Source organism: Manis pentadactyla, chromosome X (genome assembly GCF_030020395.1).
Source record: "Manis pentadactyla isolate mManPen7 chromosome X, mManPen7.hap1, whole genome shotgun sequence".
NCBI classification, from domain to species: domain Eukaryota; kingdom Metazoa; phylum Chordata; class Mammalia; order Pholidota; family Manidae; genus Manis; species Manis pentadactyla.
Genome location: NC_080038.1, coordinates 121817242 through 121836033, shown reverse-complemented (window position 1 = coordinate 121836033; position 18792 = coordinate 121817242). Strand labels below are relative to the sequence as shown.

Sequence of the window (18792 nt, the reverse complement as noted above, 5' to 3'; positions counted from 1 at the left end):
GCATGCCAAATTCAGACTTCCAGAATTCTCGAGAATAACTGGCAAGCATAGTCAAGAGGGAATTGTTACACTTACATGACTTCTATCTATTCATAAACCACAAACACTGACAATGGTTCCTATTTACACTTTTAATTCTTCAGGGATGCCCTACTCTTTACCAGTAGTTCAGAGTTAGGCTATTCCAAAGGGCAACTGTACATGTGCCAAGTGCTCAGTGAGCAGACTGGAACAGAGACAGTGATAATGGCATATAGGTTCTGGAAATTGTCCCAGTAGCAAATCCAGGACCAGATCTGGATTTTACTGGAGGTAGTCCAAGCAACATTTTTTTTTTTCATTTTCTGTCTTTGAAACAAAATTCCAGAAGTATAAAAAACAGAATGTTTTTTTTTTTTGAATCTGTAGATGTGACCCAGTGTTCCTTCCAAATGGTGTTCTAAGCAACTATTAACATACCAGAGGAAGAAAAAAATTTTAAAGTAAAATGACAGATGGCTGTTAGAAAAAAGATTATATATATGTGTATGAATATATATATATATTCCTCAAGAAGTGGTATAGGATGAATATATACATATATATATGGGTTTAAGAAAGGACTTTATCTAGTCCATTCTCATGGGTATACAATGGATAAAGAGAAATTAGGGATAATTTGGAACATATTCAACCTGAGGCTGAGGTAGAGAAAGCACCAGAATATCTGACAGAAAAGCCCTTACTATCTCTATCAAAGGCAGTTCCCTGAAGGGACAAATGATGGGGTACTTATCCGGGAATAACTCTGACCTTGTAAGAAGGAAACCATACATGGATTTAGAGCTTTATTGTTGTGCTAAAGGAAACGTTCTGCTATCTACCTAAACGCGTTCATTTAACAATTACCTGTCTCTGTTACACACACAGGCACACAAACAAATGCGTAAAACTCAACAGAAAGACAAAGACAAATAGTTCTTAAAACCGCTTATCAATCCATTACACACTATGGCCAAAAATGACCCTTTGATGCTGGAAAAACAAATTGCTTTTTAGCCCAACTGTTACAGCATAAACCTGACAATATTACACTTCAGAATGCCAAAAGGAAAAGGAAAGAAAAGAAAACCCCACTGACCCTTCCTTTCCCACATGCATATTTTCCGTTTACAATATTTTTCTCTTACACAACTAGTGAGAAAAATCTTACCTCGGACAGCATCTAAGTAGTGAGCTAAAAAGGGGGGAAAAGAGTGATTGAGTGAGTTTCTGGGAGACCAAAGCCATACAACATGTACTAATGGTTTAGCATCTGTTGCCTGGGAGGAGAACAGCAAACTAACTGCTGAAATGCCCGCAGCTCTCAAGTTAGTACACGGGCCCGTGTAGTTTGTGAATAATATGTTCTGTGGGAAGGATATTAATGGCTTTTCTGCAAGAAACTCTATTAGGCTTCCTAAAAAAGTGTCATATTTCATTAAAAGTCTAAGAACTGCATTTTTACAGTTATTTCAGTAATAATTTTCATGCCAAAGCATGAGCTTGAACTTCTTATTAGTAATATCTCTAGAAGGGAGTTCTGGAGTAACCACCTTTGGTAATCATCACAATATTTAAATCCTCTTATGTGAAGGCAATAAACTTACTGTAGGGCAGGAATGTAATTCCTTAAGCTGCATCTGAATCTCACCCCTCACCACCTTTTTAATGAATCTTAAATATTTTCCACAGTCACAGAACAAGACTTACTGTACCTTTAGTAGAGTAGTAATGCAGTTTATTAAGATTATATGTTATATATATTATATATATTATACATTACTTTGGCAGGATCCAACCATTATTAAAACAAAATACTGTCACCTGAAAATGAAAGCTGTAGTACAATCGAGTGGGAGGAAAAGGCCCACAAACAATGAATTGGGTGTCCAGAGGCCCATGTTTGCCTTTGCTAGGCATGCATTTCCTGTGTGCTCCTGGAATGCCCCTGGAACACTGTGACCTAATTTCCTTAGCTGAACAATGGGAATCATAGTCGCCCCGCTGTGTACACAGGGAACCTCTGTGGCAGATATGCATATGTCTCAAGGGCTTTGATTATTTTTCAGAAAATTAAGTACTTAAAAACTGAAGCCTTTGTTATTATTAGTGTTTTTTAATAGTGTAAAGACCATGTGCTAGATTGATTATTACATAGGCTCTCTCATACCCACAGACTGTTTACCCATGCAACATCCTGAAAATTTGTGAAATTGGTAACAAGGGATGAGAGACGGTGAGTGCCTGGATACAAAGTCTTTATACTACCCCATAAACAATTCAACACAGATGTTGTCTGATGGTAGGTCAGAAGTGTCTTCCTCATATACATTAAAGACAGCCCCTAATGATACTGAATGGCTCCTGTTAAAGTATTCCCATTTAATGAAATTTCCTCTAAGTACTTTCAAGTGAAATAACCTATCCTTTTCAAAAGGAAAAATGGGCAGTGAATGTTACCTTCCCAACAAAAGCACTTGTCTCATTAACTAACCGCAGTGTATTCCAAAGTATCATCTTTGAGTAGCTCAAAGCCCTTTAAAGCAGAAAATGTAAGCAATACTGAAATAATAAGGAAGGAAATGACACTAAAAGTAAGATACCAACAAAAAAGGAAACCTTCCAGTTAAAACCTTCAAACTTAGGTGAACCCTCCCACTTCTCTCCTCTTCCTCTAACCTCAAGTTCTTTGAAAAGCCTGGTGAATGACTTGCTAGACTGCTTTTACTTCAATTAATACAATTTACTTAGTTCAAAGTATGGTGGTACTTACCAATTGTGCAGTGGTCGCCCTCCCATCCAGGGCTACACTCACATTTCCCATCTTTGCATTGGCCATGCTCGGCACAGTGAGAATGGCAGGAGCGTTCTTCACATGTTGGTCCTACCCAGCCTTCCTCGCATTGGCAAATTCCCCGTGAGCAGACTCCATGGCTGCCACACTCCATGGTACAGAGCTCTGTGGGGAATTCAAAGGTATATTTACTTATTTTATTAAAACCAGAGAAACCAGAGTGTACTTTTTCCAAAAAACATTAGAATTACCAAAAATCCCAGTCTACACTCGTATCTTAAATACATAAATGAAATGGCACAGAGATCTCTAGCATTTGAGTGGGTGTACAAGGAACTCTATAAAAAAGATAGTTAAGTCTCTAAATATAAAATAATCTCTAAGTCAAACTGATTTTGAGAAGTCCATAAAATGATAATGGCATTCAAGGCTTAGAAATGAAGCCAATGCCAAATAAATGTTAAGTGGGTCTCTCTAAAAATTGAGTAAACATTTATTAAGATCACAAATAATGCTGCAGGGATTTTATGATGCTCTAAGAAATCACTGGGGAAAACACACACACACACACACACACACACACACACACACACAGTAAAATAGTGCCCTAACTTCATTCAGGAAGAGAGGTTTTATTATTGGTAAGATAACTTTCTAGTAAAATTCATAATATACAAAAGGCAAAGCTGCCTATGATGGTAACAGTCTTCATATCTTGAAATGTCATTCAATACTCAATATTTAGTCAATATAATCAAGTATATACTGACTCTTCTGAGGTTCTCTCCTCTGTCCCCTTGACTTTTTGTTAATAAATGTTGAATATTCATAAAATTATGATAGTGGAGAAGCCAAAATAAAAGTTTGACAAACCTTTTCTTGATTGAATACTCTTGCTGGAGGAAGAGAAAGGGGATAAAAATAGAAAGAATGCCTATAGAGAAAGAATGTAATAGGTTTTGGATACAATTTACCATATTTCCTTGAAGGAAAAAGGGTATTCTGGAAGCCAAATTGTCTTTCATAGTCTCAAAACCTGAAACTGCTTTTATATATTAAGAGGTACTAACATGTGATGATATCAGTATTACCCTATACTACATGGAACAAAGCTCTTTATATGTAACAAAGGTTTTTACTCTATAGATAGCAGAGTTATTTTTCAGTAAGTGAGAATATTCTTCTGATAAAGGTGTGGTTATCGATTTTATTACTGTCTAGATCAATTTGTTCGCTAATTCTTTCACATGTATTTTTTGACAGTCAAGTTATGATAGGAGGGGTAGTGGCTGTGAAATATTGATTCCTCTGTGTAAAAGCTGTGTACTTTTAGGCAAATTATTAACATGCTTTCTTAATCTCTGCTTGTGTAATTATCCAATGGAAGGAATAATAATTACACCTTACAGGGCCATTGGACAGGTTTGAGATCTATTTCGGAGGTGGAACCAATAGGATTTCCTCAAGAGTGGATGCGGGGAATGAAGGAAAGGGAAAAATAAAAGTTTTGGCTTAAACAAGTGGGTGGATATTGCTGCCATTAATGAAATGGGAAAGGCTGAGGGAAAAGTAAGTGTAAAAGAGCAGATTAACTTGGAGATAGCATACAGATAGCCAAGTGAAGATGTCAAGCAGTAGGATATATGAATTTGGAAGGCCAGGGCTGGAGATATGAAATTGGCGACGAAGACATTAAAAGCTGAACTGAAAGGGTCTCTCTGAGATTAAGGCGCTAAACTGGTCAAAGCCAATCAAATCAGAGCTAACTGAAACAACTAGAAGCAAATATGTTGCAACATATTGCTTTATACAACTATACATTTTAGGCATAGAGGAATATATCAGTCTGGGGATTTCCTGAAAAGTAATAGAACTAGATGAACAGTATCAGCAAAATGGCAGATGAGGCTATCCTTAAACCACCTCAATATAAATCCTTAGAAATGTCAGATATAATGTAACAATATTAAAAAATGCATGTCCTAGCTCAAAAGGAAGAGAAATTCTCAAATGTCAGAAGGAAAGAGGATGCTAACAGCCAAGGAAGTAAGCATATATGTCAACCCTCTGGCTGACTTGAGGGGTTATTATACCCAGTAGTGAGTAGGGGCTTGGGTATTTATGCCCACAGAGGGAAAGAGATGAAGTCTTTAGACCATTAAAGATGGGGAGTTGGACTGAAACTTCTGTAGAAAGCAAAGACCCTTACAAGGCTGCAAGGTGAGGTGGGAACTAACAAACTCTATCCACTAGCTCACAGACATGTCAAGGAAGAATGAACTATATGCTACTACTACTACTAAATTTGGAGGTTAGAAAAAATAATGAAATAAAATACTACCTAATAGTAATATGGACAATCAAGTGCTCTGAGTGAAATATTTATTAAGCCTTGTACTAGTCAGGAGTTAGGTAAGAGATACTTTGTCAAGGAATCAAATAAAAATTTAGAGGTGGAATTCTGTTTGTAGTAATTGTGGCCTAAGTAATTTTTACTATTCTCTTCTGATGAGAACTAGAAAATCCAGACAGAATATATTTAAAAATCTGTTGGACATTACTGGAGTTCAAGAGAAAAAGAAAACCCAGAGAGGTGAGTCTGACATTTACGGATGCCTTTCCTTCTAGAAGTGTCTGTCAGTTCTGGTAGAGGCAATTAGAAGACTCAGAGGCTGGACAGAGTGTTTGTCAGTTTTGCGGGGGGAGAAAAAAATACTTGACTAGATAATGGCTAAGGAATTTCCAATACTGAAGAAAACATCAAGCCAAATACATGAAGCAAAAATTGAAGGAACCAAAAAAGAGAGACAAATTCCCAATCACAGTCAGAGACTTTAATGCCCCCCTTTCTCATTAGCTGATGGAATAAGCAGACAACAAATCAGAAATACATGAAATATTTGAGCAACATGATTAACAAATTTGATCTAATTGACACATACTGAGTACTGCAGTAAATGACTACAAAATGCACATAATTTTCAAGTGCACATGGAACATTTATGAATATTGACCACATGCTGGATATAAAGCAAGTCTCAACACACTTCAAAGTATCTAAATTATTTATAGCATGTTTTCTGTCTGCTATGGAATTAACTTCAAATCAGTAAGAAAAGATAACTATAAAATTCACCTAAGTTTGGAAATTCAGAAATACACTTCTGAACAAACTATAGAATAAGGAAGAAATCATCATGGAAATTAGAAAATATTTTGAATTGAATGAAAATGACAGTATTGTACATCAAAATTTGTGTAATATAATTCAATCTGTGCATAGAGGAAAATTTACAAGGTAAAAAGGAAAACCGACTACAATGACCCAAACATCCATTCTAACAAATTAGAAAAAAGAAGAGCAAAGTAAACTCAAAGAGTGTAGAAGGAAGAAAGTCATAATTATAAGAGCTGAAATTAATTAAATAGGAACAAACATACAATAGAAAGGATCAACAAAGTCCATCTGCTTGATTATTTATACAGACCAATAAAGTTGATAAACCCCTGATGGGGATTAATCAAGAAGAAAATACAGAAGACAAATAACCAATATCAAGAATGAAAAAGATGACATTGTTATTGATCCTACAGACATAAAACATTATGAGAAAATACTGCAAACAACTTTTTTTCAACACACTAGGAAACTTCAATGAAATGGACAAATTCCTAGAAAAACACAACTTACAGTAATGAACACAAGAAAAAATGGAAACTGAATAATTTCTATAAAGAACCTTAATCCATAATGAAAAATATTTCTACAAAGAAAGTCAGTCTCAGATGATTTCACTTGTAAACATACCAAACTTTTAAGGAAGAACTGCCAGGCTTGCGTAGACTTTTCTAAGGAATAGAAAAAGAGGAAACACTTTGCAATGTGCTTTATGAAGCCAGCATAACCTTCTACATAAAATTCTGACCGGGATATTATACGAAAAAATACAGGGCAATCTCACTCATGGATATGGATGAAAAATAGTAAACAAAATATTAACATAGCTAATCTAGTATTACACAACATGAAATATGTAATGACCAATTTGTGCTTATTTTAGGAATGCAAGATTGTTTTTTAACATTTGAAAATCAATCAATGTAATTCATCACATATATGGAATAAAAGAAAAATCATATAATCATCTCAACAGATACATAATAAGTATTTGATAAAATACTAAACACCTATTCATGATAAATACTTACAGAGACTCAGAAAAGATGCCTGTGATCATCACTTCTATGCAATATTCTAAAGGTCCTAGTCAGTAAAATAATGTAAGTGAAAGAAAAATACATGTATAAAACTTGAAAAGGAGTAAATAAAACCATCATTATTCAAAGATAGTATGATTGTACATGTATAAACTACAGAAAGAATCTATGTAGACAAATGATTAGAATTAATATATAAATTTAGTAAGATCTCTGGATACAAGGCTAATATATAATACAAAGTTATTTCTTTGTATCAACAGCAAACAATGAGGAAAGTTTTAAATGCCATTTATAATAGCACTGTAATGTTATATATCAAGAAATATATTTAACACAATGTTTGCAAGACCTACACTGAAAAACTAGAAAACTTTATTAGAGAAATTAGAGAGGACCTGGATAAATGGAAAGCTGTATCATGTTCACAAACTCAGCAACTCAAACTAAAGATGCCAATTTTCCCCAAATTGTTTTGTAGATTCAATGCAACCCTTGATATTTTAGCACTTTGTGTGTGTTGGTGTTTGTACATGCGTGTAAATGTTGATCAGCTAAAGAAGGAGAATAAGGTGAGAAGATGTATTCTAGCTAATAGCAAGACTTATTGTAAAGCTATGTAAATTTAGACTGTGTGTATTGGCACAATGGCAAATAGACCAATGAGAGTGAATAGAATCCTAAAACTTATAAGGATACTTGATTTATATTGAAGGAGGGACTGCAGGCAACTGGGAAATGACTACTGTTTTAAATTAAATGGTTTTAGGAAATAGAATAGCCATTAGAAAGAAATTCATCTCTATCTCCATATACAAAATCAATTCTAGATAGAATGTAGTAAAGATAAACTGACAAAGCTTCTAGAATACAACATAAGAAAACAATTTCATGATCTTAGGGTAGGAAAAAGTTTCTTAAACAGTACACAAAATGCCATAAAAGCAAAAATTAATGAATTGAACTATATCGAAGTTAAGAACTTCTTGTCACCAAAAGACAAAGAAAAGATATGTTATAAGTGGTGGAATATACTCACAACATATGTAGGTGAAAAAGAGATTGAATTTAGAATAGACAAAGAACTTCTTCAAGTTGATAATAAAAAGACAGATGACCCAATAGAAAAATGGGCAAAAGAACTGAAGAGGTACTTTATAAAAGAGGACGTGCAATTAAAAAAAAAGGACATCCAAACATATAAAAGCATATGTAAACAAGCTTAGCATCGTCACTTATTAGGGAGACACAAAATAACAATAAAAATAACAATGAAATACCACTGCATACCCACAAGAATAGTTAAAATGTAAAAGACTGATGTAGTAACTGTTGGTAACAACGTGAAGTAATAGAAAATCTGATATACTTAGGTGATTCCATAAATTGGTACAATCACTTTGGAAAATTTTGATGCTGCCAGTTTGAGTTCGATACATACATATACCTCGTGGCTCAAGGATCCCACTTCTCAGTGTTCACCAAAAGATATGTATGAAAGTGTTTACAGAAGAATTATGTGTATTAGCCAAAATATGGGAATACCTCAAATATCCATCAGCAATAGAATAGATAATTAATTGTGGCAATCTTGCAAAGAAATAGTATAATAGTATACCACAATGAAAATGGATGCGTTATAGCAATGTGCCATAACATGGATGAATACCCCTCCAGTAATGTTGAATGAAAAAAATCAGATGTAAAATCATATATACTGCAAGATTCCATTAATAACATTTCCAGAAGGCAGGCAAGTATTAGAAGTCAGGATAGTTGCTTTGGGGAAGAAGGGAGAAGTAATAACTGGGAAGGGGCACAAAGAAGGCTTCTGAGGGTAGTTTTCTTATTTTGAGTTGGGTTGTGGTTAACTAGTATTTCATACGTGGGTAATTCACTAAGATGTACACTTAGGACTTTTGCACTTTTCTGTATGTGTGTTATATTTTAATAAAATGTTAAAAATTCAACATAATGACCAAAAGAACAGAAACAGAATATATAACTTCCTAACAAGAAGAGGGAGAAAAAGAATGAAGATAATTCAGTCAATCAAATAAAAAGCAGAAAGGAGAAAAGTCAAAGAAAAAATAAATATTGTAAATAGGGAGACATAAAAGAAGATTATAGGATATAAATGCAAACATATCAGGAATCCCAGTAGGTAAAAACAAATTGAACTTGCAATTTAAAAGAGAGACTGTGGGACTGACTGAAAAAGGAGATCTAGTTATGCTCTTTCTGTTAATAAGAGAGATGTGCTGAAACATACAAATACAGGAAAGTTAGTAATAAAAGGAAAAAGGCATTCTAGGAAAGAATCAACCAAGAGAAATTTGGTGTAGCTATAATATTATCAGACAAAACAGATTTCAAGGCAAAAAGCATTTTCTGTATAAAGAGAATCATTATATAATGATAAAAGGAATAATTCAGCAGAAAGATGTAATAATCCAGACATTGTAAGAAAATACAGCTTCAAGCTATACAAAGCAAAAACTGACAGGCTGATAAAAGGACAAATTGTAAACTTCACAATCAGTAGTAAAGTAATAAGATAAAAAATTAGTGACGATGTCGAACATTTGAATGGCACAATTAACAACTTCAATATAATGGACAGATGTAGAACCCAAAAGCTATGACTTTATAATGCATATTCTGTTCAAGCACACACAGAATATCCACAAAATGGCCAAATATTAGTTCACAGGACAAGGCTCGATAAATGGCAAAGATTTTACATCCTATACATCATGTTGTTTCTGCAAACTGCACTACAATTAGAAACCAGTAAGCAAAAAGCAAAAGAAAAAACACAGAAAAGTGTTCTTTAAAAATACACTTAAAAATAATTCATGTGTTACATAAAAAGTATACTGGAAATTAGGAATTGACTAACAATGAAAATACTATTTATAAAATCTTGTGGTGATGCAGTTTAGTCAGTATAGGAAATTTACATCATTACCACATTTGGCAGAAAAGAAAAATTGAAAATTAATGAACAAAGTGTCCAACTCAGGGAGTTAGAAAAAGGACTGCATATAAATAGAAGGAAGCAAACAATAAAGGTAAGGGCAGGAGTTAATGAAATAAAAAACAAACAATAGAGAGGATCAAAAAAATCAAAATATTTGTCTTTGACATGATTAATAAAATGGAGGAACCTCTGGCAAGGTAGAACAAGAAAAGTAAAAAGGAAATAATACAAATAAACATTAAAGATTAAAGTCTAAAAATAAATGAGAGGGTGTTATGAATAATTTTATGCCAGGAAGTTTGAAACCTTGGATGATGTAGACATTTTTCAAGAATAAAAATGGACTTGAGAAGAAATAGAAAGCCTGTATACACAATCAAGACGAAAATGACCTGATGGTTTTACAGGTGTATTTTGCCATACTTCCAAGGAATGGATGACCTTTGTTTTAAACTATACCAGAGAATAGGAAGAGAAGGCTTCCTTAATCATTTTATGAGACTACTATAATCTAGTTCCAAAAAGGGTAAGAAAAAGAGAAGGGACTTTTTTATAGGTGAATCTCATAAACATGGCTGCAAAAATCTCCAATAGAAGATTTGGGAATCAAAACAACAATGCGCACACACACACACACACACACACACACACACACACACACACACACACACACAAATTATAACCAAGTAGGCATGAATGCTAGTATGGTTTAACTTTTGAAAATCAATGTAATTCATCATTGAAATAATCCAGTTCACTTTTATCTCACTTCATAGTAGATTTAAGAAAAATTATCATCTGATTTTATATAGAAAGCATTATATAAAATTCAGTTTCTATTTATGGTAGCCTCTCTTAGCAAAATAAGACTAGAAGGGAAGTTACTGAATATGATAAAGGTGATTTACTAAAATCTTGAAGTAAGCATCATACTTAGTAATAAAATAATAGAGATATTAACCTTAAAGTCAGAGGTACAGTCATCCCCCATTATCTGCGGTTTCACTCTCCACAGTTTCAGTTACCCACGGCCAACTGTGGTCTGGAAGCTGATGATCCTCCTGACGTTATCATCAGAAGGTCAGTAGCAGCCTAACGCTAAGCACAGCTGCATCATTGACCTCATTCATCTCATCACGTGGGCATTTTATTCTCTCACATCATCACAAGAAGGGCAAGTACAGCACAATCAGATATTTTGAGACAGAGTGAATCCACATTCACATAACTTTTATTACAGTATATTTGATATAATTGTTCTATTTTACTATTAGTTGCTGTAGTTAATTTCTTACACTGCCTAATGTGTATATGAAACTTTATCATAGGTATTTGTGTAGGGGAAAAAACACAATATATATAGGGTTTGGTATTATCCATGGTTTCAGGCAACCACCGGGGGTCTTGGAACATATTCTCCATGGACAAGTGGGGACCACGGTACTAAATTAACTACTGCTTCTAATTCGATGCTGCACTGGAGATCTTAGCTGTTACAGTATGGCAACCAAAAATATAAAATGTGTAATACCTGGAAAGGAAGAGACAAAATTGAATATATAGGTAAACTATGAAAACTAGAAGAGAGGATAGCAAAGTTGTTGGATACAAGATCAACAGAAAACAATCAATATTAAACCTGTGTATCAGAAACAGCGAAATTAGGACATGTAAATCTAAAAAATCTCATTCATAATAATAAACCCAGCAAAAAATTCAACATTCTTTCATAAAAGATTTTAAAACTTTTTGAATCAAAACCATACAAAGTCTCTTATCAGTGGAGAGATGTACTGTGTTCATGGCTCACAAGCCTCAGTATCATTAGGATGTCAATTTTCCTCTGTTAGTTCAGTAAATTCAATATAATTCTGGTCAATATACCAACAACATTTTTCATTGAGCTTGAAAACCTGATCCTAAAATCCATATGGAACAGAAAAGACTAAGAATACCCAAGAACATTTTGAAGAAGCATATTCATTGATGTGGGTGTGTTCTAATGTACATGTACATCCATAGGAAAATGGATACATAAATTTTGGTGTAGTCATACAGTGTAAAAAAATACAGAAGACAACTTGCATAAAATAGAGCTATGTGCCTCAATATGGATAAAACTTATGAACATAATGATGAAGGAAGAAAGCAAACTATTCACATGAAATTTAAACCCACAGAACAATATATTTCTACAGGTATATACATATTTGTAAAAGCCTAAAAATATGTACAGGGATGATTAAATTTAGGATAGTTGTTTCTGCTGCAGAGAAGGAAGAGGAATGGAATCAGAAAGGGATACACAGGGACTTCATTTGCATTTGTAAGTTTTTAAAGCTAAGTTGTAGGTTTAGAGTTGATCATTATTTTATTTTATATGCCTGCAATATTTAATAATAATTCACAAAAAAAGAAATGAAAGAATCAGTAAGAAACAACTGTCTTTCGAGACTGCTCTACTGAATAAAGAAGTGGAGACAGGACTTAAACCTAACTCTCGCTCTCCTCAATACAAAGCCCTCCTTGGACACAAGCCACAACCACTAATTTGATTTACAGTTTCATCACCATAAGAATCCAGGTGGGAAGCAATACCCTCATGACTACAGGAATCCTCTAAGAAATAAATTACTACAAATGGAGAAGCAGATCTTAAACAGTAAGCATTCCTCATTTTGAGCTGTACCGACATTGCTGCACTAGTATCCTGTTCCAAATGGAGTTTGTGGACTGATTCTAAGATATTTTTCAAGCCCAATCTTTTTATAATCAACACTGGGGTGCATGTGGGGGAAGGACTAACAAAAAACAGATGGTGGCAATTGTATAATCTATAAACATGATAGAAATGATATTTGCTCTAATATATTTGTCTCATGAATAGTTCTATTCTGTGCGTAATATTTTCTATCTGGTTGAAAATACATTAACATTACAAGCTACAAAATATGACAAAAGAATTCTAAAATAGAAACATTCTTCTCTGCAAATGCATTGGAAAAGAACGTGAAAAATATAGGCAGACACTTTAAAGTTCTATTGAGACATTTCATTTTTAATAAGTTTCTTTATGCATGTCAACAATGAACAACACTTGTATAAATTGAACTAGGATACAACTGGAATTCTTCTTTGTTGAATGCTGACAAAGAACAATTTGATTAAACAGTAAATCCTTCAGAGCCTCCCTCTGAACTATTTCTCTAAGATTTACTTTTTAGACAAAAGTTCCCAGTAAATTCTGTTGTCCTTGGCACTTTGGCTGTGTCTCATATTAGATAATGATAATATTGGGCACCCCAAAATATTATCTGGATATCAGTTAGGTTCTAAAATAGACATTCCTGTAACATTTTCAATAATACAACATGACGTTCTAAACAAGGAAAGGGCACCTTTGATGTAACAATTCATAGAAGCAAAGAAATTATTACATGGCCCATTTGCCCAGCATCTAGTAAATTCAGTTAAAGATCAAAGGAAATCAGGCTGGGAGCATAAGGAAAATCAAGAATTGGGAATGAATGAACCTGAATAATAGAGAGCTTCTCTTTCACAGACAATAATACAATTTCTGTTGGGGAAACTATGAGGATTTTCTCATCATTTTGGTGATTACTGTGGGAAATAAGAGTTAGGAAAAAAAGTTGATTTGGTAAGTGTGGTCATTGCCAACTCAAGCAGCTTTAGGGCTAGAAAAGTTTTGACAGTACACCAGGCTCTTTACTAAAATCAAGGAATGAATCAACCAAGAATAATAAATATTATTAGAACAAAAGTTTGTGTACTTGGTATGGCTTTTTCAAATATTTGAATCATTTTTTATTTTACTACTTTCAGCTCTCTCCATTCCTCAGTGGCTGACGTTCTGCTTGAGCATGGGACTCATTTATAGAACACATGCTCATGCGTGCATGCATGCACACATATACTTTTTGGTGTCTATTTCTCTCAAAAGCACTTGGAAAAATATTAGTTGATAATTTCTCTATTTTACTGCACAGAGTTAACTTCAATACTACCACTGCCAGATCTTTACAAGTACCTTCCTGTGACAAAAATTTGGTTTTACTATGGGTTATACATCACATGCTTTTGTGTTTGAAATGTAATAGTGTGCCTGTCATTTCAACCCAGAAGGCCTATGATATAAGTATAACACGTGTCCTTCAGTCCCGGCATTATAATGGGCTTCAATATATTTTAGTAATCTTAACAATATTTTATGGGTTATTATCTTAGTGTCAGCTGGCACTTTCTGTACAAACAGCAATATACAAGGAGCAGTAAACAACAAAACACTCCAGCCTATACAAATCTTGAGGTGAATCTCTGGTTCTTGATGGATAAGAACAAAAATCTGAAGGAATCTAGTATTTGCAGATCAAGAGTTGATTTGACTTTAAGCTTAATGTTTCATGGATTATGGTTGTCATGTGGCTTTGGGTTCCTTTTATAAAATGGTGAACTGTTCTTTGGTAAATCTGAGAAGCCTGACAAGACAGAAAAAATCATGCCTGGCTTACAACTTTTGGATTCAATAAAATATTCAGCTGACATTTTTCAGTATCTAGAATCTTCACTTTGGAATAAATAAATCCTGTTTCCTTTTTGGCCAAATAAAATATTCTCCCATAACTTTAGAGATCATATTCTGCTTAGCTCAGTCATGAGAAGCTGGAAGCACAGAGGCTGAGGTGAACCTCAACTTATTTGTGGCCATCAAATGCAAGACTGGGTGTCTTAGTCTTCTCATTATAAACCCAACACACTGGCCTAGCCAACAGTATTCCCAATTGCGAGACAATGTTGAATTCTAGATAACCGTCTCACAATGCTTTTCACTTATCCCGGTGGGTACCAGATTGTCAGGGTAAAGCCATCACCCTTAAGGAGAAAATACTGACTTTGGAAGCCCCCAACCTATCATTAGTAGAAGGCCATGCACTCTGAACTGAATGTTCAGCTGAGGAAACATTTGTGTTGTTTCATCCATGGCTTTTTACTTAGACTTTCTTACGATCATTGTTACCTGTCTGCTGTCTGTGACTACCTAAAAGGGCAAGCCTGACTGGCTCATCAAGGTACATGGTTCATCAAGACTCATGTTCTTGGCCTCAATAAAACAGTGCTCGTACTTATAAAACTACATACAACAACTACTAGAACAATTATTACTCCATCCTGGCGCTGAATGGCTACTTAAGAAGTATTTATTGGCAATTAGGAAGCTGTTTTTTATATACAAAGTTTAGCACTTTTTTTCACATGATTTGACATCATGTTAAAATTGCACTAGGGAGAACTTTTCCTCCCTTCTTTGATATTAGACCTGTTTTTCTTTCTTGAAAATAATTTTGACACTACCTCTCTTCTCCCCAAAATGAATGTCATTAATCTCCTAGATGCACATCTAGAACTCCTGCACGGTGTTTTGCTAAGACAATAAGCACGGTCTGGTCCACATTCCCTGAAGCTCAACAACCAATAGACTGAGAGGTCTTCAAAGACACATCTAAGCTCCCAAACATACCTCATACTTCATTGGTGAAGCCAAAGCTGGTTGTGGAAAGGACTCTTCATGCAGACTAAGAAATTTACTCTGAATGAAAAAGAGCTTACAGAGTTGTTTTCTCCCCTTTCAACACTCTTGCTAAGGGCTCTCAGCTTTAGAAAATGAAGTCTGATTGGGGTCCATGAGAGAGACAATGCTAGCAGTCATCAGGCGGCATCTGCAGCCATAGTAAGCTCTTACATCCCTAATGCACAAGGTGTGTTCAAGGCATTACAGAGGCATGGAAAGCAGCTTTCTGTCAAAGACCTGGGGAAGGGCGGCATACATATTTACAAAGCTGCCATCATTGCCCAGCAGACCATGGATCCACAGTTTATTTTTACCTCTATAAATAAATATGACAAGGAGAAAAGAAATGTAAAGATTCCAGAGTCAACAAAATCCTCTGCATGAGGAAGACAAAGGCATATAAGTGTCCTTACATATTATGATGAATGCACAACTTGGTGTCACTTAATATATTGCTTTTTAATCTCTAATTTTACTCTATGGCAATCAACAAATGTTTAAAAGGCTATATGGTTATTAGGGTCATCTGAACTTTTAAGGGGCATATTATATATGTTTCCTGAGGCTGCCATATCCATTCTTGCAAGGACTAAAATGGAATAAAGAATTTGACTTCATGTTTACCCTTGTCCCACAATATCAACATTTCAGTGAGGTTGCACTGTACTGTAGGAAAGCCATGGGCAGGTAGTATATTAATTTAGCTACATTTAGGCAACGTTAATGACCTTGACTTTCTTTCAAGTTCACAAATATCATGTTACATATTTCTACCTGGCTAGATTACTAAGCACCTTACACTCAATATGTTTATAACCTACCTTTTCATCTTTATGCGTAACCCAGTTTTTTAGCCTGATTTCACTATTTTTGTTGATATCATGATTATGTTCCTGGTTTCCCATACTAGGAATCTTGGCATTATGTTTTCATCTCCTTTTTCCCTTATGCTCATATCTTTCCAGGTCTTGTTTCTGTTTCCAAATCCACTTCTGTTTCTTTCTCTCTGGAGAGCTAGCGTAGCATAGCAGTTCAGAGTCTGGACTCTGAGACCTAATTATCTGGGCTGGAATACTAGCTCAGCTATGGGTTAACTCGGTGACCTTGGGCCATTCACTAAATCTTTCTGTGCTTTGGTTTGCCACCTATAAAATGGGGTTGTTATAAGGATCAAATGAATAAACATATGTAAAGTGCTTACAACAGTGCTGGGTACATAACATAACAAGTGCTATGCAAGTGTGAACTTTATGATTATCTCTGTTTCCAATGCACTTAACAGGGTCTTCATCATCCTTTGTCTTGAGTCTCACAAAAACCCTGTTACTGGTTTCTCAAATACCCTGTTCTCTCTTTGAACACACCACAGCTAGTTATAATCTAGAATAATAGAATCTTAGGACTTGGAGAACTGTAAAATTCATCTAGTTCAACCCCTCTCTTTGACACACAAACCTCTACCTTTCTGATATTTTCCCCAAAGTTTAGCTATTACTTCACAAAACCAGCCAATTCCAATGCTATTTTTATGCAGCCATATAAGAAAGTAATTTGATTTGAGCTGAAATCTGCTGTCCTCTTTCTTTCACCAATTTGTTTTGTTTCTCTTCTTCTGATTTTTCAGAACTTGACATACTCTGTCTTCCACTGGTCAGTTCCTCAGATAATTGAAAAAAGCTATTTGCTCTCAAAGTTTTTATTCTAACTATCCCTGAGTCCTTCGAATGTTCCTCATATTACATGGTTTGTTTAACCTTAACATCTTGGTTACTCTGCTCTAGACTAAGCACAGTTCTGGTCACACAAAATGTATAAAAATATTTCATAATTTCCTAATGTACACAATGTCCAAAATCCTTAGCCTAGAAATCTAAATCCAAATTCTTTCATTAATTCATTCAGTAAACATTTATTGAGTACCTCAGTATAGTTCAGGGTATCATAGGACCTTAATATATGTTCAGTAAATAACTTACTGATGAACATAAAAGTGTCTGACTGAAATTTTCAGTCTGCGTGACTAGAAAAATGTTGGCACCGTGGAGGGAAATCAGGAGGGCTGGAAAAGGCAGTGATGGATTGGGATGAGAGCTGTGTTTGGTTTTGGATGTGTTGAATTTAAATGTTGGCATGAGATGCAGAATGACAGCTATTTACTAAGCTGGCACACTGCAAGCTCCATGCTTGGTGCTGTTGTGGGTACAAAAAGATGGGAGGAAAGGGGATCATGTTAATTCTTAGGCACTTGGCCGAGATTAACTCAAAGTACAAAATAAAACTAGTGGTTATGAGCAGGGATTGCCTTTTCTCACGGGTGCTGGGTAAACTCCTTTTCTAAATTTCTCTGGTAGTCCTCAAAAGTAAACTCTGAATCTCTCATTTCATTCTTTCTTCATTTAGTGAGGACTTCCTTTTATACAATCATTGATTTGAAAAGCCTACAATGTGAGGATCGTTAACTCTTGCTGAGACTTAAAAAAATCAGTCCTCATAAGTTATAATCGTCCAGCCACTTGCAAACTACCCAAAAACACACTAGGCAAAGGCCCTTGCTTTTTTGGAGGAGGAAAGTGTTATATTCCTTTGAGGTTTGGTTTCCAATTTTTAAGAAAACCAAGAGCAATCCAAATTCAAAGGAGAGAGGCAGGTTCCTCCCACTCTATTGCCAGCCATTCCCTGGGGGAAAATAATGTTTTATGCACCTCCAAGTCAATCACCTCAAGAAACCAAAAGTATTCTTTAAATTGAAACAATATGAAATATAAATGTTCATCTAATAAATTACAATAGTGTGAAATATTCTTTTACAAAAGTAGAAAATATTGGCTGACTTGAAAACTGCAGAATGTATTCTCAACTAAAAAATCAAACATTTTGATCACTTACATTATAAGTGAAAATATCCCCTTAATCTTTTTCATTTTAGCATCTAAGCCCAGGCTGAGATTTATTAGGTTGGCTCTTATAAAAAGAAATGAAAGTCAAAAGTCTTATATAGGTTTTAATGTATTCAACCACATTTCAGATTTTCCTTAACAAGCCTAAATATTAAACAGCTTTTAAAAATGAGCATATAAAATAAACAAATCATCTTTATCATGAAAGCACTCTGATTTTACTTTCCCTGCATATTTAAATGATGACCCTTTTAGAGTTATCCAAACCCTGTAACTGTCAAATTCTTAACTT

The 18792-nt window shown here is 34.7% G+C and overlaps 1 protein-coding gene across 2 annotated transcripts in view; it reads right to left on the bottom strand.

Annotated features, from left to right (window-relative positions):
- TENM1 (teneurin transmembrane protein 1) overlaps nt 1–18792 on the bottom strand; it is a 735522-nt gene that overhangs the window by 173028 nt on the left and 543702 nt on the right. For both annotated transcript variants that reach the window (XM_036880853.2, XM_036880855.2), the window contains exons 14-15: nt 2795–2980; nt 1193–1216 (exon numbers count right to left, since the gene is read on the bottom strand). In XM_036880853.2, the coding sequence (XP_036736748.2) occupies nt 1193–1216; nt 2795–2980 (210 nt within the window). The remainder of the gene's footprint in view (nt 1–1192; nt 1217–2794; nt 2981–18792) is intronic.